The following is a 19655-nucleotide window of genomic DNA, read 5'->3' as shown; positions in this document are numbered from 1 at the left end:
TACGCAATCTTTATAAGAATTACAAAAGAATTATACTCTGACAATATACTAGTAAGTGATATTGTGGGTCTGAGATCTGTTATTTTTTGGTGTGATCTATTAAACGGCTATCCACGCTTTCCTGTAAGAAATAAAGCAGCTTGGAAAATGTAAAGAGGTCGAGAATTCCTTTTATTTGCACGTAGAATTTCTTTATGTTATGGTAAGTTTTTTATACTTTATATTAAGCTCTTCGCCAATAATGCTTTTCTATCTTTCAGCATGGTTTCTACCATGTTATCTGGGACACCTTTAGCCTTTAGGATCATGGCTATTCCCTCTGATAGCATTGCTACCAGAGGGAATAGATCAATAGGTAGGAAATTTCAAGGAGCTAACAACGCATCTACTAGAAACACTTTTGAGCCTCTTGTCCGTGAAAAACAGCAGTCTATTCAGTGGTTCAACCGAGATGCCATCATGTTGACAACTGATTAACCCCATTTCTCTGCTGTTTCTAGGAATATCAGTAAATGAAGGGGCAATTATAGAGAATTCCTGCTGAGAAAGTCTGCTTCCTAGCTCTCAACTCCTGGAATTAATACTGCCAACGTGGCTGGGACATTTAGATCCACCCAGCACACGATCCCTTTGACTATTTGACTACCTTCATCGCCAGCGAGTTCCTGGTGCCTCCCTGGTATGTGACCTGCTGTGGCATTGTTAGATTAAATCTTTATCAGCTATCCTCTTAGAAAAGACTGATCTTTAACAAGATCATTTAAGATCACTAAGCTCCAGAACATTGATTGGCAGCTTTGGCAACCATCTTACACCTGTCAACTCGCAGACAGCGGCTCAGGTCTTTCAGGCTCAAAATTGGTTGGGAAGAATGGTCCAGTTCCTGGACTAAGAAGGTTTGAATAGAATCTTAACCTTTTCTGTTATTCTGGGACAGGAATGACCACCCCACAGGTGGCTAAACATTTGATGGCTGGATAGAAGTGCCTGTTTATTTGTCCTGTCTACAGGAAGATTTGTAGTGAAAAACATTAGCTTCAGAAGATCTACTGTGTAGAATGATCTATGATTAATTTCACCCTGGTATCTGAAGTGGAACTGAGCTGCTGACACCTGAAGAGAAGAGGGTGGGATCCCACTGCAGGAGGAACTGAGTAGGCAGAGTGACCATCATGCTGATTGTTTGGCAGAAGGTTTAACAGTTGGTCTTTTAGCCGATCAAGCTTGGTCTTCTCTTTTGCTGTCCTCCAGATGTAAAGTAGAATTGGCTCCTAAAACAAGACCCTCTGGGTCTACAGAAAGACCAAAACTCAGGACCTTTTGATTAAGGAGCATTAAATTAGGGAATATGGAAATCCTTCTCCCAGTGGATGGATTGCCAATTTTGTCCAGCTCTGGACTAGAGGACACTGCCTGCAAAAGGCAGAGACTCCAGAGAGTTCTCTTAGATTCTGGGTCAGCCACCCATGCATTGAGCCAGTGAGTCTTTGGGTTGCTACAACTGAGGCCGAAATACTGGCCTTATCAACTTAATACTTAGATGCCAAAGTCAAAAGTTCTGACCTTGGTCTGGCAGAGTATAGGCCCTCAGAAAGCAGTTGTGATCAGTTAACAACAACTTCATTAAAGCAGGCCAAACCCAGAATTGGTCTAAGGGATGTCCAGCAGCCACAAACAGATTTCAAGATGGCTTCACATTTTCCCTCTGAGTGAGGCAGCATTTAGAATAGGGATGGTAGTGGTGTTTGGGTAACCTTGCAATATGGACATCCACTTTTGACTGGGACTTATTTATTCCCTATCTTGTCCGGGGAGAAAAAAAAAAAGCGTAAAAGGCTAGGGTGCAGATTCAATTAGTTCTGAAGAACGTGGCTGAGTATTATTACCGTTACTACGGTAATTTCTCTGCTGATTTTTGCTTGCAGCTCTAGGAGTCACAAAGAAAAGAAAAAAATCAGTGGAAATTTTCTGTCAAATCCCGTGGCCGCATTGTTCTTTAGAACAATTGAATCAGCTCCTAGGAGTCTGCTTGAGACCTTAAATCTCTGTTGGGCCCACACTTCGTCCAACAGCTCATTTAATATAGGGGAAGATGGAAAATATGATTATTATTTCTTATATCTAAATAAGGACACTTCAGGAGACACAAGGTGCTTTGTGTCCTGAATATTGAGGGTGTGACAAACAGAGCTCACTAGGTTATCAATCCCTTGTCATCTAGAGACGCTCTCATCAAAAACCAAAGATTCCTCTATGTAGGATTCTTCCAGCATCTCATCTTCCTCCAGAGAAGAAAGGTCAGGATCAGAATGCTCCAATGACTGGATCAAAGCAGAGCTATAGTGCCTGATCTAGCATAAGAGAAGGATTCAAAACTGTTCTCTGAAGATGAAGAAACCTTCACGAAGCACTGAGCAGTTAGAGTTGACTGTTTCCCAAAGTTTTGCTAAGGTAATAGGGAGTGAACCCTGTGAAAAGCTCCCTGCATATCCTGGTTCAGAAGTAGGTAAATTAAGAATGGAGACTGAGGGAAAATTATCCACACTCAGCACCCTGGGGTGATTATTTAGCTGAATAAACAGCAATGGACTTGGCTAATGATTGAGTCCAGGCAGGTTCTACCAGGTTGGCACTACCACTTGTGGGCATAAATTGGGGACAAGCCTCAGCCTTACAAAGTGGGTAAAGGCATCCACCCAAAAAAGCCACTAGGTAGATTTGACATTTTTAAAAATAAGTCACTGCAGTACCCAAGCAGAAGTGTCTTTGGAAGTGGGAGTAGAGTGGATAGTTACAGAACACAATCAATAGGAGGATAAATTAAAATAGCGACAAAACCACATATAGTATAAATCACAAAAAACACTTTATTCCCACCCCATGATGTTGTAGATTTCTATTAGTGGTGCCTGACACCAAAAAAATGTACTGTAAATTAGTAGGATCTACACAAGTGGTCAGTGTTAGCAGGAAACATAACTTACAGCATGTTGCCTGCTCAGACATTGATGATTATTACAGGCTGTTTGCTATGAACTCTGCTTGGCTCTGATCGTAGCACCTGTGAAGCTGAATGAAGGTTGTGCAAGGACGGCATGTGGTGTCAATAAAGGTCAGGTCACGGATATGTCTGGATTTATTGCTCAGAGCTTTGCATACACAAAGACTGTCTTTTTAAAAGAAAATGTTATCTTAAATACACATTTATAAATTTACAACAAAAACAAAAAACAGGGTATTTGCAATAAACAGCACTACCAAAAACAGAATAAAAGAACATTTATGAGATAAGAATCCCTTCAAATAATAATAAAAAACATTAACTGTGAAAGTCTAAAATGAATTGCACCTACCTTGTTGAGATCAAACAATGATTAAAGTGATAGAGACAAAATTCAAGAATTTTTACATTAATACACATGCACTACATGGCCAAAAGTATGTGGACATCCCTTTTAATTAGTGTTTGGCCATTTCAGTCACACCCATTGCAAACAGGTGAATAAAATTCAGCACACAGCAATGTAATCTCCATAGTCAGACATAAGCAGTAAAATTAGTGGTACTGAAGTGCTTACTGACTTCCAATGTGGCACTGTCATAGGATGCCACCTTTCCAACAAATCACATTGTTAAACTTCTTTCCTGCTAGAGCTGCCATGGTCAACTAAGTTCTGTTATTGTGAAGTGGAAAGGTCTAGGAGCAGTTTAGCTCAGTCATGAAATGATAAAACCACCATAAGCACACAGAACAGTACCACAGAGAGCTGAAGCAGGTAAAACTTGTTTGTCCTTGGCTGCAACACACTTCTAGATGCATCAGTACAAAAAACATTCATCGGGAGCTTCAGGGAATGGGTTTTCTATGGCTAAGCAGGCGCACACAAGCTTCATAACACCACGTGTAATGTTCAATGTCGACTGGAATAGTGTAAAATACATTGACATTCTCTAGATTGACGAGTCACATATCACAATTTGGCAATCTGATGGACAAATCTGGGATTGGTGAATGCCTGAATGTGTACTGTCAACTGTATCATTTAGTGGAGGAGAAATAATGGATAAGGGGTGTATTTCATGGTTTGGTCTGGGCCCCTTAGTTCCAGTGAAGGGAAATCTTAAACACTACAACATATAGGTATATGAAGGTGTGCATTTCAGAAGTAACATAGTAACATAGTTGATGAGGTTGAAAAAAGACACCAGTCCATCAAGTTCAACCTATTTTGGATCTCCTGCGATCCTGCACTTATATTTGAAATTAATCCAGAGTAAGCAACCAAAGTAGGTTAATTAAAAAGTAGACACTTAAAATACTTACTCAGCTTCTTGTCGTTGACCTTATTTGCAAAATCAACTAATAGTACATTTACTACCTGTTGTACTAAACTGATTTTGTGTCTGTTTCTTTTCACATTGATTCATCCTACTTAATATAACTCGGTATTCCTTACATGTACTGTTTTGGAACCCATGTTGACAAAAATAAAGAGTTTAAAAAAAATAATAAAAATAAATAAATAACTTACTCAGCTTCTAGGAGTTTGGGTATCCTTTCTACATCCAAATAATGAAACTTCACAACAGAATCATCACCTTGCAGCCAGCCAATTGCCATTGAGGAGACAGAGTACCACCATCGACAGATAGGATCTGTACCTGTAGGGTAGAGTCATTGTAACATAGCTTTATAATGATCCTTTGAAAACGTCTGCCAAACCTAATTTGTATTTTTTCTTTGTAATGGTGCAATTAAAATAATAAAATGAATCTAATATTGTGTTAGCTGTTAAAAAGTTGCTACATACTAGGTCTGCAAATTGACTTTGCTATAAAATGCCCTTGCATTTGCCTTGGTACTATAACCCTTATCTCCTCCCAAAGCTCTCACATCAATCATAATGAAGTGTAATTTCTCAACACAAGAGAATTCGGAGATGTGGTCAGGATCACAGAACAAGAAATGACAGCTAAATTTGTACAGACACATGTCATTAAATGATGTATAATAAATGCAATCCTCTGTACTTTATCTGAATCTTATTAAATGTGATTCAAATATAAATCAAGAAAAAAAAAAAAAGAAGGCAGAGAATGAACAAAGTGAACAAGATGTCACCTAGATGGATGCAGACACTGTTACTTACTGGCAGAGGACAACATGCAAGAAGAACCTCCAAGAGGGAGGGAGGTGACCCCGCCTACTGAATCTGCAAATATAGTCAGAAGCTTCAAGTACTCTTGGGCTTTGGTAAATTCACTGCAAAAGAAGATAACATATTGCTTAAAAACTTAAGATACTTAGAATACAAAATTGAAGATTATTGATAAAGTACGTACTACATTAATTTTGCTTCATCTTTTATCCATTTGGGAGACACTGCAACCTTGGGAGTATAGAGCCACACCTAGAAGTTAGGCACTTATAATTTGAATCTACACAAATTCTGAAGATTTCTCCCCTTCTATATCCCATTCCATGAGAAGGGTGCTTCTGCACCAGTGCCCCTTCTGGCAGCTTGTGACTTGACCTTGAAACAAATAAAAAGATTTTTTACTCACCGTAAAATCAATTTCTCTTGCTCCACTGGGGGACACTGCGACACATTGGGGTATAGTAGTGGGTATGGGAGTTCAGGCACTAAAACTTTATGGTTTTTACTCCCCTCCTCTACTATGCCCCTCCTCTCCTGGAGAACTCAGTTTTGACTAACCAAGTGTACTATAACAAGAAGCCCTAAAAGGGCAAAGAATAGAGGCATAAACATTCACATAAGCTATTTACAGAGCAAGGGAGGAAGCGCAGTGTCCCCCAGTGGAGCAAGAGAATAGAGGATTTATATACTTACGTTAAATCCGTTTCTCTTTTCCGTCTGGGGGACACTGCTTACCATGGGTTGTGGAGGGGAGCACGGGAGTTGGCACCTAGCTAGTTAATTTCTAGCATTGCTGACAGACCCCTCCCCTCTACATACCCCCCCTCTTCCTCTTCAGTTAATTCAAAAAGCCCCAAGGAGAAAGGTCAATCAAACAAGAGCATATAGAAGAAAGGCAGAAGGGAGGGATCGCAGTGTCCCCCAGACGGAATCAGAGAAACGGATTTAATGTAAGTATATAAATCCTCTTTTCTCTTTCATCCAGTCTGGGGGACACTGCTTTCCATGGGGACGTTCTAAAGCAGCCCCCTAAGGGTGGGACCGCTCTGAAAGCTCCGCTCGTAGAGCACTACGAGCGAAATCTGCATCTGCGGATGCGAATACATTAAATTGATAGAATTTGGTAAATGTGTGGACAGAAGACCAGGTGGCTGCCCTGCAAAGCTGGTCAGCAGAAGCCCCATTTCTTGCTGCCCATGACGCCACTACCGATCTGGTGAAATGGGCCGTAAGTCTCTCCGGCACAGGCAGGTTAACTGTAATGCAAGTCTGCCTAATAGTTACCGTAATCCATCTTGCAATGGACTGTTTAGAGGCTGGCCAGCCTCTTGTTAGAATCATATAGGACAAACAGAGAATCGGTTCGTCTAATAGGAGATGTTCTTTTGACATAAATACGGAGAGCCCTGACCACATCTAACTTTTTCATAGACTGCCGATCAGAGTGAGAAGATGAAAAAACCGGAACTACTATTTCCTGGTTCAAATGGAAAGAGGACACCACTTTTGGAACAAAGGAGGGGAGTGTTCTCAGAACCGCTCTGTCCTCATGAAAAACCAGATATGGCTCCCGGCAAGACAGAGCTCCCAATTCCGATATCCTACGTGCCGATGCAATTGCTAAAAGAAAAACAACCTTCCAGGTCCAACACCTAAAATCTGCCTCAGGTAAAGGTTCAAAGGGAGGCCCTTTAAACATGCCCAGTACCAGGTTAAGATCCCATGGTGCTGTAGGTGGAACATAGGGAGGTTGAATATGTAAGACTCCCTGAAGAAAAGTCTTGATATCTGGCAAATCCGCTAATTTCTGATGAAAAAAGACTGACAGTGGCGATACCTGAACCTTTAGGGAACCTAAACGAAGACCTGTTTCCAGCCCATGCTGAAGAAAAGCCAATAAGTGAGGGAGACGGAAGGAAGACGGGTGATATGACGTATTTTCACATCATCTGATATAGATTCTCCAAATACGCTGATAGATGCGAGCCGAAACTGGTTTTTGAGCTTGCATCATAGTGTTATCTACACTAGAGGAAAAACCCCTAGCCCTCCAGAGGCTGGCTTCAACCTCCATGCCATTAAACTGAGCTGAGGAAAATACTGGTGACTGAAGGGAACTTGAAGAAGGAGGTCGTTTCGTGGCGGAAGACAAAATCCTTATCTTATCGGAAGACCCCCTTGCCTTACTCGTCTGAGCATGCGAGGAAGCATGGGAATCGGAGGAACCAGGTATCCCAACCTGAGCTCCCATGACATCGTCATTCCGTTCACTGCCACCACTAAGGGATCTCTTGCCCTTGCTAAAAACCTGTGAACCTTCTTGTTGTGTCTGGAGGTCATCAGATCTATATCCGGAAGACCACACCTCTGAACTAGAGACCGAAATACATCCGGATGGAGTGACCACTGCCCCGGCATCATTTGATTTCGACTTAAGTAGTCGGCCTCCCAATTTCTTATTCCTGGAATGAATACTGCCGATATTGCTGGAACATATAGTTCTGCCCAAATCAAGATTTGAGTTGCAATTTTCATTGCAGCTACACTCCTGGTTCCTCCCTGTCTGTTGACATATGCCACAGCCGTGGCATTGTCGGACTGAATTCTGACAGGGTGGCCCTAAAGGAGGGACTGGGCCCACCGAAGGGCTAAAGGAATTGCCTACAACTGTAACACATTTATTGGTAAGGCCGATTCCTGGACCGACCAAGGTCCCTGGAGCCGGAGGAGCAAGATTACCGTCCCCCAACCTCTCTGGTAATGGGAGGACCGCACTGTGAATCTTAGGCTGCAAATGACTCTTTGTAAAAGAAGAGAGGCGACACAGACTTGTATTGCCTGACTTCCTGATCGCCCTCAGGGTAGAGGTGTAACAAAAAAACAATGTGGTACCGGACCCAGCAGGTCTAACATGTACCCCCCTGCTAGAATAACCCCAATCCAAGTGCCTTGGGAGGACGCTGCCCACTGTTCCCGTACAGAGACAGACGTTTCCCCCCACGGCGCCACCTCTGGCAGAGTAGCGTGGTCTTCAGGACGCAGGCTTCTCCTGTGCCCTAGAGGTCTGGCGCCTAGCCGCAAACGAGTATCTACCCCTGACTGAGGAGCCTCGAACATTTGGCTGTCCTCTAGGCCAGGAGTTCCCTCTAAAGGGCTGACGAAAGGAGCTGACCCGAGAAGTCCTGCCCCTACCTGAGAATACCGGCAAAGAAGTGCTTTTGCCCCCTGTTGCCTGGGAAATCATAGTATCCAATTCCGGCCCTAACAAACCTGCTGCTGAAAAAGGAATGGATTCAACGGACTTCTTTGATTCCAAATCTCCTTCCCAGGATTTCAGCCATAACGTTCTTCTTGCTGAAATGGATGCAGCCTGAATAGAGGAGGACACAGACGCTGAGCTCTGAGCGCCTCATAAAGGTACCCCGATGCCTCTTTCAGATGCAAAGCCAGGGGAAGTAACTCCGAGTCCTGTAAGGCCTCTGCCAGGTGGTCTGCCCATGTTTCCATGGCTCTAGCAACCCAAGCTGAAGCAAATGTGGGTCTAAAGGAAGAACCCGCAGCCACAAATATAGATTTTAGCTGCGATTCCACCCTGCGATCATTGACATCCTGCAGAGTTGCCGAACCTGGGACTGGTAGTAAAGTGTGTCTGGCCAAACGGGCTACTGGAATATCTACCTTAGGAATACTCTCCCAGCGGGCCACATCTTCCTCCTGTAATGGATACAGGGAGGAGAACTTTCTGGGAACAGAGAACCTTCTATCAGGCTGTTTCCAGGCTCCCTCTGCAATATGTCTGAGTTCTACCGAAGTGGGAAAACGAATAGCCTTCCTTTTGGCCTTCTTAAAGAGACTTCTGTCTCTAGGAGTAGGATCCTCCGGTTCAGGGAGGTCCAACGCCTCTCTTACCGCTAAAACCAAATCATTAACAAAATGGCTTTTAGGGTCTTCTTCCTGCATTAAAGGTTGCCCCTGGTCAGGATCAGAATATACTTCCCCCTCCTCCTCAGAAACCCCCTTTGGGTCTGAAAGGACCATAAGGATATTAGTGGGTCTAGGCCTCTTCCTCTTAGCAGGCGGGATGTTTGGGGATTCAAGTAACTGGTTTAGTTTATCCAAACTCTTAATAAAAGCTGCGGACCTTGCCGGCTCTGTGGGAACAGGGGCCTGGTCTGTAAGCAATGAGGAAGGTCCTGGCATAGACTCTTCAAAAGAACCTGTGGCAGCAGGAAGTCCCAAAGGCGTACTAGCACTATTAGCCACCGCGGCTGCCACAGAAGACATCAGCTGATTGGACTGTGACACCATCTGTGCTAAAGAGGAAACCGACTGTGTCAGGGAGTCCACCCAGGCTGGTTCCTTCGTCAGTGGGGCTGCAACAAGCTGGGATTGCGTAGGGGACCCCCTGCATCGCAGACAGAACATAGGGCCAACGGGTCCCTCTGCCCACTAGGTAATTTTGCATTACATATTGAACAAGTGAAACACTTTACTTTAGGGCCCTTTCCTTTATCTGTCATTTTACAAAGGAAGGCACACCAAACATACAGACTTAAATTTAGCTGTTAGAGAGCGAGAGACAGCATAGAAAACAATATGAAAAAGAAAAAAGAACAGGCATAAAAGTTATACTTGTAAATTATTAAACCAAAAATAAAATAACTTTGCAAGTGGGAGAACTATAATACAATTTCCACTAGCCCACTTTGCAGTCAGCAATACAATAATATATGTTTAAATAAATCAGATACTTAGCCCAAACAGGGGAGAAGTCCAACAGCAGTGCCTGGTGTCTGCTCCCTCTCTGATCTGTGTCCTTTCCCGGACTTATATTTGGCGCCAAAAAGGCTGGGCTAATCCAACTTTCCATGGAGAGCAGGGGAGCTCTATATCATAGCTCTATATCATAGCTCTATATCATAGCTCCCCCCCCCCTCCCCCTCTGATAATGCTGTCTCTCTGAAGTGCTTTTCCTGCCCCATTAGCGGGGAGGAGAAGAAAACAAATAGTATATGGCAGAGTAGTGAAGACCTCAATTGAGGTCTCCGCAGCGGATTTACACCCCGATGCCCCCACCTATGTATGAGGGGGGATCTTGGTATGGCCTCCTTCCGTTTCCTCTCCTCCGCAGCTATGTTTTTCAAAATGGCCGCCGGCATTCTTTTCATTTCGATAACCGGCCCTTCATGCCTAAAGACAGCGCCGGTTATCGGTGAGGCCCCACGAGTGACAGCTGTTTAGAGAGACCGCTAGTCACTCTGTTTTCAAGCACCCTAATTTGCATTATACAAGACAAAAAGATCCTTTGTCTTGCGAACCGAAGCTGTACGGTCTACAGAATACCGGAGAGCCCGCACTACATCCAGCAACTGTAAGTCATAATCCAAGGACGGGGAAGGCGAACCAGGCTGGAACATCGGAACTACAATCTCCTGATTCAAATGGAACCTAGAGACGCACTGTCCTCGTGAAACACCAGGAAGGGAGAACAACAACAAAGAGCTGCCAGCTCCGACACTCTCCTAGCAGATGAAATAGCTAAGAGAAAAACCGTCTTCCAAGTTAGATGGTGTAACTCTGCCGTCTGAAGAGGCTCAAATGGCGGAAGGAAAAGAGCCCTGAGCACCAAATTTAGGTCCCAGGATTCCACCGGATGAGTAAACGGTGGTTGACTATGAAGAAGCCCCTGCAAGAAGGTCTGGATCTTGCTGAGAGACGCCAGTTTTCTCTGAAAATAAATTGAGAGCGCCGACACCTGTACTTTAAGCGAACCCAAATGGAGTCTTCTATCAAGACCCCCCTGCAAGTCCAACAACCTGGGCAGTCTAAATCTGGAAGTATGGACTCCCCGCAACTCGCAACAGAGAATGTATCTTTTCCAGACTCTGATATATGGCGGAGGAAGATGATTTTCTAGCTCTGATCATAGTGTTAATGACCCGAGACGAAAACCTTTTTGCCTTAAGGACTAAAGATTCAAATCGCCACGCCGTCAAAGCTAGCCAATTTAAATCGTGGCAAAGAAGTGGGCCCTGAACCAGAAGGTCTGGACGCAAGGGCAGACGAAACGGCGGACCCGTGGACATTTTTAGAATGTCCGAGTACCACGCCCTGCGTGGCCAATGAGGAGCTACTAAGATGGAGGGAACCCGCTCTATCTTTAGTTTCTTCAGAACCCGCGACAGCAATGGAATTGGTGGAAACAGATACAAGAGTCTGAACCGCCATGGAATGGCCATGGCGTCGGAGGTGTGAGCCAGAGGGTCGCGGGATCTGGCGCAGTATAGGGTAACCTGATGATTCAGCCTGGAAGCCATGAGGTCTATTTCCGGCATTCCCCAGCGTTGAACCAGGAGAGCAAAGGTTTCCTTGCACAGGGACCATTCGCCTGGATGAACTTTTTGTCTGCTGAGAAAATCGGCTTCCCAATTTTCTACGCCTGGAATGTATACAGCCGAAATCCGAGGAACATGGCTCTCTGCCCATAACATGATCCTGGTTGTTTCCTGCATGGCCCTCACGCTGCGAGTTCCTCCTTGATGGTTTATGTATGCCACGACTGTGGCATTGTCCGATTGAATCTGAAGAGGCTTCCCTACAAGGAACCCCTGAGCCTCCATCACGGTCCTGAGAACTGCCCTGGGCCTCCATCAAGGTCCTGAGAACTGCCCTGAGCTCCAATACATTGATTGGCAGAACAGCTTCCTGGGGAGACCAGAGACCTTGAAACCTTAAGGATCCCATGACTTCCCCTCAGCCTAACAGACTTCTGTGGTAACTATGGTCCAGAGGCCGGATTGGAAGGACTGACCTTTGTCCAGATTTTTCGTGGACAACCACCATGTCAGAGAAAGACGAGTCGGTCTCGCCACTGTCAGATGATCTGCCTGTCTAGCTGATCGTGAGACCCCGACAACTTCCGAAGGATCTCCTGCTGGAGAGCACGGGAATGGAACTGAGCGAATGGGACCGCCTCGTACACTGACACCATAGTCCCCTGCAGCTTCATGCAGCTGAGCATGGACACCTGAGGACGAGCCAACAGATTCCTGGTTTTGCGCTGGAGGGCGCTGATCTTGTCCCGAGGTAGAAAGACTCTCTGTGACACTCTGTGTCGAACAGTAACCCCAGAAAGCGCATGAGCTCAGCTGGGACGAGGGAGGATTTTGGAACATTTAGGATCCACCCATGGGCTTCTAAAAACTCCATCGTGGTCTGCACCTAACAAGACAATATTTCCGCTGACGGAGCCTTCAGCAGGAGAACGTCTAGATAGGGAACTACAGTGATTCTCTTCTGTCTTAGCATGCTCGCCATGATCTTGGTGAATACTCGAGGAGCTGACGCCAGGCCAAAGGGAAGGGCCCTGAACTGAAAATGGTCCGGGCCCACCGCAAATTGAAGCAGGTGAAGGGTTGCTTGCCGGCCAGTCCGTCGGCGGGAAGAGATGGATCCATTATCTCCCTCGCGCGACCTAATTATACAGTGCCCCGAGAGAGATAGATATATTGAAGGAAGTCCAGGACTGTTCACTCCCTCTGGGTCCTGGGATCAATCCCTGCAGGCACCTTGATAAGAAAAAATAAAACACAAACCTGTAAAAATCTAACTAAACAGGGTATAGGCCAATGACCCGACTCCTAAGGCACTAAAAAAAAAACGAGTTTTCCAGGAGAGGAGGGATATAGTAGAGGAGGGGAGTAAAAAGCATAAAGTTTTAGTGCCTGAACTCCCATACCCACTACTATACCCCAATGTGTCGCAGTGTCCCCCAGTGGTAGGAAAGAGAAAAGCTCTTTCTTCCTTGTTGATATTCCCAGGTCTAGAGGTCCTAGATTTTGGTCCTTTCACTTCTCAAAAAAAAGCCAGGTGTCCAATTTCTAGAGGACAATATTCCACTCCACATGGAGAACAACAAAGAGAGCAATAGGCATGCTCTACCAAGCAACCAGCTTCTAAACCATCAGATAAACAGTCAGCATGACTGTGCTGGGGGGCAGTCTTCTTCAAACAGTCTTTAGTCATGTGGTCATCCTAGTTCTGGAAGAGTAGAGGGGGTTGGTGTTTTATTCCAATCTTTTCTTGGTCCAGATACAAATCGAAACTTTTCCATCCATTTTGAATCTGAAATCCCTAAACAGCCAGCAGCAGATAGAGAGTCTCTGAGATCGATCATAAAGAGCATGGAGCATGAAGAGTTTATGGTCTGCATCAAAGCCATCTCCGATTCACTGTCCAGTCTTCTCATTATCATTTTTGGGATCTAGATTTTGGCCTAACAAAGAATTCATGAAGAACACTCTTCTGAGATCCAAAGCAGTGAAAACGGTAACTTGGATGGCCTGTTAATTAAGGCAGGATATTTGGCTTTACTCCAGGCCCAGACCCTAGATCACCATGGGTGGATAATCAACTAACAGAAATCCAACTTGATACCTGCCCAGCAAATTATATTGCCAAGATTGCTCTTTCACACCAGAAGGTAATCTTACCAGAAAACTAGATTCTGTCACTACAGTGTCTAATAAAGTCTCTATTGTGTCTCAGACTGACACTGATTCTGTTATACATGACACCCTTGGAGAAGATGGTCTCGACATTTTAGGTAGTGAAATTTGCATGATTTTACTCAAGGCCATTCCAGATTGACCTCATATCGAAATGGAACAATTCAGACCATCAATTGTCCGGTCAGTTCATCAGGCTGTCTTCCAAGGGTGCATCAGTCACTCGTTTGGTGCCTTCAAATGCAAAACCTGAACAGGGTACGTCCTTTCCTCACTTGGGTCTGGACAATCATGACAATGAACGGGGAAGGGAAGGGAAAGGAAGCTGTTTATCTTCAGCATTGTCATCTCAAGAGTAACGCCATCAATTTATTAGAACTAAGAGCCATACCAAATGCTCTAATCAAAGGACAAGCGTTTAAAATTCAGATGGAAAACGCCACAGCAATGGCATACATTAATCATCAGGTAGGCACCAAGAGCTCCAATGCAATGAAGGATACCATCAGGATAATGTGTACTGGGCAGAAAAAAAAATATCCCAGCAATTTCAACAGTGTGCATTCCAGGGATGGAAAACAGGGAAGACATTTTCAGCAGACACACACCCTACACCCAGATCATGGACAAATTGGATCAACCAGATGTCGATATCATAGTTTTCTTTTGAACTACAATGTAGAGCAAAGTTGTTTCTGCTAGACGTCATGACGGTACCATTGACTTTACAAATAATTTAATTTTCCTCCGATAGCGATGCTACCAAGGGTTCTAAAGAAGGTAAAAAGAGAAGGTGTATGGTCAAGAAGGTTGCAGTACATAGGGACATCAGGATAGCAGCAGTTCCATCATGGCATCTGCCTCTAAGACAGACCTGTTAAGTCAAATACAGTTTTAACATGGCATTTCAAGTCATGACTTCTAAGGCTAAAGATCTTTGTGACAGCATGGTTCAGACCATGATTAAGGCTAGAAAGACTGTTTCAGCTAGAAAAGGTTTCAGGTTTTTTGTTTGTGCTGGTAGTGATGAATGTGCAACCTGAATATATTCTCCACTGCTGTGGGGCTTGGTCAGAATTTGTGCACATTTCAAATTAACTCCTGGATGATGTGCTACACCCCAAGGTTGTAATGTCTCCTAATGGAATCAGAATAGGTATGCAAGTAAAAAAAAAAATATATATATATTTTTTTCTAATTTATTCACATTAATTTTAAACATTTAAAAAGAATTCTGCAAATGGCTCATACCAGCTTTCTTCTTCCAGCGTCATTTTACTAGTTTCTGGCTTTGCAAGAGAGTACAATGCTTTCTCCAGCAAGGATTCACAAAATGCTCGATGGATCTGAGCAATGGGGTCAGCTGCATTTGAGAGAAGAATTAAGTGATGAATATGTTGCTATGGGTGAGTGCACAGTAATTATGAGGATTTAGTTTCAAAATAATATACAGGGTATCATTTGATTTGCTGTACTGCAAGAACAAAACATATTCCACAATCATAATGCCACTCGGCTATTTTGCTGTTTATGAGTTTTAAATACTATCAGCATTACTTAGCAATGGACTTTTAAACTACAAAGTCATGGCTTGAAAACTGTGGCACCTTCATCTCATACCTGGATTTCTAGTAGAGCTATACAAAGAATCTTTTGCTGCACTCTTCACTGTCCAATTAGAGTTGATGAAGAAGTTTTTTCCAAGTGGGTGTGAAAGCCACCGTAAGAATTCTGGTAAAGAATCTGTGTCATTGGCAGAGCTCGTGCTTTGTGCACATCCAAGGAAATATGCCTAAATAGAAGAAACCACAGGAAACAATATAAAAAAAATTGAGTATTCAGCATTATGGCCATGACTAACTGCACAGCATCTTTGGTTGTTCTAAAAAGTAAAGCCAGAATTCACCTGAATGCAGAATGTTATTATTCAAAGCTGCTCAAATAAATCATCTCCATCTCCTTTAAATATTTAAAATCAAAACCAACAACATTAACAAATATGATCACCAGCATTTTGCTGAACAGGAATATTAGAACATCAGTAGTGTAAGGTTTTATGCCATCAGTAAAATTCTGCTACTGCCAGTGAATAAATATCCATGAGATGTGAATAGTTAGATAAATAATACATATCATTCTTGTTCTCATTATAATTGGTTCAGCTCACATAAATGCTGCATCCATTTTGTATAGGCTACATATGCTCTTTAAATTGATTTAGTCAGTACACCACAAATGTGCGCGATATTTGCGGCTTCAATTTAGACCGTTTATGTTTAAGGCAACACATTTATGACAAAGCAGCAATGACCATTTGATTATATGGATTAAGCCAAATTACAGTAGAACAGAGAACAATGAAACAAAAATACTGAGATATTCGACATCACCTTGCCAAGTGTCAAACGGTGATTGGGTTAAAAGTATTGATCTTTTTGCTTAGTTAAGCTGGGTACACACTACAGAATTTTCCACCAACTTTTTATGCCGATCGATTTTATATGCGATCGATGTTCCAATCGCTCAGTCCATGGACTGCATACACACTAGCCTTGTTTTAGACTATTTTTTCGAGCCAGAACAATAATTTTAATTTCGTACACAGTGATGCATCATTTGCGGGCATGTAACGATATACCAAAGAAATTAGCCTAAAGGGGCAGAGCTTTCACTATAGTTAACACCCAGGGCTGCCAAGAGGACATCAGGGCCCCGGTACATCAACTTCATGGGGCCCCCCTTAAAGCTGAGAATGAACCAAAGATTTGCAGCACCAACATATTTTGGAGCTGCTAAAAAAAACAATTTTTTTTTTTGCGCCACCAAAAATTTGTACGCCCACAACCACAATTGTACGACCACACACACATGTGGGTGTGGTCGTACAATTGGGGGCATGGCTATGAATCACTTGGCGTGCCCAGGAAACCCTCTTACAGAAAAAAAACTTGCATTGCTGTGTCACCAAAAATGGGATTGTCCCACTAGAATCACAACATTTCTCACACTCTCCTGCTCTCTCCTACCTGTTCTTCTCACTTTCACAAACTATGGCTGCAGGTTTCCTTAGCTGCGGCTTGGCAGGAACCTGGAATGTTGGGGGCTCCTATTTGGAAAAAAAATGGGTACTTCTAGAAAATTACAGCCAGCACCAGCGTTAAATCAATAGCACACACGATTAACAATTAGGCCTTCCTCCAGCACCAATATTAAAATAATAGGTTTATTTATTAAATGTGAATACTATTTCCCTCCCTACAAACAACCCCAGCAATAAATTAATAGTATTTACATTTCAGAAATATACCTATTTACCGCAACCATCACCGACATTAAATAATTCATAGGCACATTTAATAAAGAGACCTCATTGTCCCCCACATTCAGTAGCCCCCAAACCACCACATCTTAAACGCTTTCATCACTGTGCCATCCTGCCGCCCCACTCCATCACTGTGCCATGCTGCCACCGCTCTCCATCACTCTGTGCCTTTCTGCTGCCCCCCCTTTTTTCCCTCATACTGTGCCTCTCTCTCTCCCCCTTTTTCCTCATGGTGTGCCTCTCTCCCCCCCCCTTTTTTCTCATGGTGTGTGACTCTCTCCCCTTTTTTCCTCATGCTGTGCCTCTCTCTCCCCCCTTTTTCTTAATAGTGTGCCTCTCTCTCCCCCCTTTTTCTTAATAGTGTGCCTCTCTCTCCCCTTTTTATTAATACTGTGCCTCTCTCTCCCCTTTTTATTAATACTGTGCCTCTCTCCCCTTTTTCTTAATACTGTGCCTCTCTCCCCTTTCTCTTAATACTGTGCCTCTCTCCCCTTTCTCTTAATACTGTGCCTCTCTCCCCTTTCTCTTAATACTGTGCCTCTCTCCCCTTTCTCTTAATACTGTGCCTCTCTGTACCCCTCTTTTTCTTAATACTGTGCCTCTGTACCCCTCTTTTTCTTAATACTGTGCCTCTGTACCCCTCTTTTTATTAATACTGTGCCTCTCTACCCCCACCGTTGTTCCTCACACTGTGCCTTTTTTTTTTTTTTTTTTTACTTACATTAGTATTAGCTGTTTCCTACTTTTCTCTTCTGTGTTCTGTCTTCTTCCTGTCTGCCCTGCTCCTCACTGACTGCCGGGCGTGACTTGATGACGTCACGCCCAGCAGTCAGTGTAAACAAAGCAGAGAAGAGGGACGCCGGCGCCGCTATTTTGTAAGTATCTTTTTTTACAACGCTGCTCCCACCCCCCCACCAACGAAGCGGCGGAGCCCCGAACCGCCGCACTGCCAACATAGGCGCAAAGGGTAATAACACACATGCTTTATACAAGTGTAATGGTCTGCAGCCAGACAGGTGCAATATACATCTATACAAAACACAAGCCTGTGATGTGCAGATACCGCACCACATGGGACTGGGACAGACATCAAAAATTTACATACACACGCCCCCCAGGTCGAGGAAGTATAGGAGGATTGTCGTGTCTCGGTCAGAAGTTTATACACACTACACAACGAAAACGAGATTGGAACGAAAATATTTAACAGTATGACCAACCAAATGAGGTGACAATCGTCCATTTGGCCAGTCTTTCGACCATCGTGTCACTACACACACTGACCCGACTTTTGATCAAGCCGTCTTATGTCGGTTGGTTGAGCCGATTATTGGACGAAAACCGTGTAGTGTGTACCTAGTTTTACCATTTATGATCTCCTGCCAAACATTTATTTTGTTTGAAATGTGAATGAATACTTCCACAACAGCACAAAATAAAACATTAAATTATACATAAAAAAAACTACGTTTGTAAATGTTGCTTTGAAAAAAATAAATACAGAAGACATGAATTAATAGGATTTTACTGCAAATTATTAGGCACTTACAGACAAGAAGGAGAATCTCTTTGAGAAGGTGGTCTTCATCTGCACAGCAGTGGTTAGGTGGATTTCTGACAACAAACTCTGTGGGATCTTATTGCCAGCGCACTCAGCTAGGTTTACAGCACACAGTGACAGGTTAAGACCAGAGCAGTGCCAACATGATGGCAGCTTCCCTAAAAGTAAAAAAAAAAAAAAAAAAAAAAAAAAAAGTCAAATGTATAACAGGGCTAATCAAACATGTGACAGAGCTATCCAGCAGGTGATCTTTTACCTGTTAAATGCAGTTGGTGCATTTTGTGATAAACAAGAGCAGCATCTCGTGCACTGGTTGTGGCCTCATCCTGAAACTCTGCTTTCTTACAATGGCCAGGGGTACGTTTTAACAGCCAGCGTACAAGACTGATTTTCTGTAGGCTACAACGTATTATGTTCCAAGACAGACTGCATGCAAGGTCGAAACGGGAAGCAGGCAGTGAGCGACCCAGTACACATAGGCAAGTCTGAAGGTTTATTGCTGCTGCTCCAAAATCTCCCTATGCATAAAACAAAAACACAATTATAAAAGATACTTTCCAGTGTTCTAGTTTTTCAAAATTGTCATATCTAGGATATAAAGTAAACTGCCTGTTTTGACTTAACATTATCCCCAAAAAGGCAATTCACTGGAGGAAGGTGCATGTGCAAGGAGAAAGGACCATTTTACAATTAACAAACATCATTCATGATGTGGTGTTGTTTAGCCAAACATATCGATGACAAAAGGGATTTTTGTACTTATGCTATATTGGTTTTCTTGAGGTCCATTTTGGGACACTAGAACCATGAGGTATAGATGTGCGTGCAGGAGCATGGGCACTTTCAGAAAATCTTATTGAAGTCTCAGCTCCATTGCTCCTATATCCCCTATAATGTCCTCCAACAAACAACTTAATCCAAAAACAAAAATCAGAGAGAAAATTGGGTGGACATCCAGTGTCCCGAGAAAAGGATTTCTCTTGGATCCTTTGGAGGACACTGGAACCATGAGGACTTCCCAAAGCTGCCTCTACAAGAGGGATCGACCTTCCGTCCAACTTTTTCGCATCCATGGACTTTAGACATTGAACTTACAGAAATTTCGT

At 43.4% G+C, this 19655-nt stretch overlaps 1 protein-coding gene across 3 annotated transcripts in view; it reads right to left on the bottom strand.

Annotated features, from left to right (window-relative positions):
- Window positions 1-19655, bottom strand: part of SREBF2 (sterol regulatory element binding transcription factor 2) — a 107407-nt gene that overhangs the window by 10497 nt on the left and 77255 nt on the right. For all 3 annotated transcript variants that reach the window (XM_075182859.1, XM_075182858.1, XM_075182860.1), the window contains 6 exons: window positions 18806-19067; window positions 18538-18707; window positions 15287-15458; window positions 14918-15029; window positions 5151-5263; window positions 4533-4662 (listed from right to left, as the gene is read on the bottom strand). In XM_075182859.1, the coding sequence (XP_075038960.1) occupies window positions 4533-4662; window positions 5151-5263; window positions 14918-15029; window positions 15287-15458; window positions 18538-18707; window positions 18806-19067 (959 nt within the window). The remainder of the gene's footprint in view (window positions 1-4532; window positions 4663-5150; window positions 5264-14917; window positions 15030-15286; window positions 15459-18537; window positions 18708-18805; window positions 19068-19655) is intronic.

This window comes from Mixophyes fleayi, chromosome 8, assembly GCF_038048845.1.
Source record: "Mixophyes fleayi isolate aMixFle1 chromosome 8, aMixFle1.hap1, whole genome shotgun sequence".
Taxonomy (NCBI): domain Eukaryota; kingdom Metazoa; phylum Chordata; class Amphibia; order Anura; family Limnodynastidae; genus Mixophyes; species Mixophyes fleayi.
Note: the sequence above shows the minus strand (reverse complement) of the source record. Positions and strands in the feature narration are given on the sequence as shown.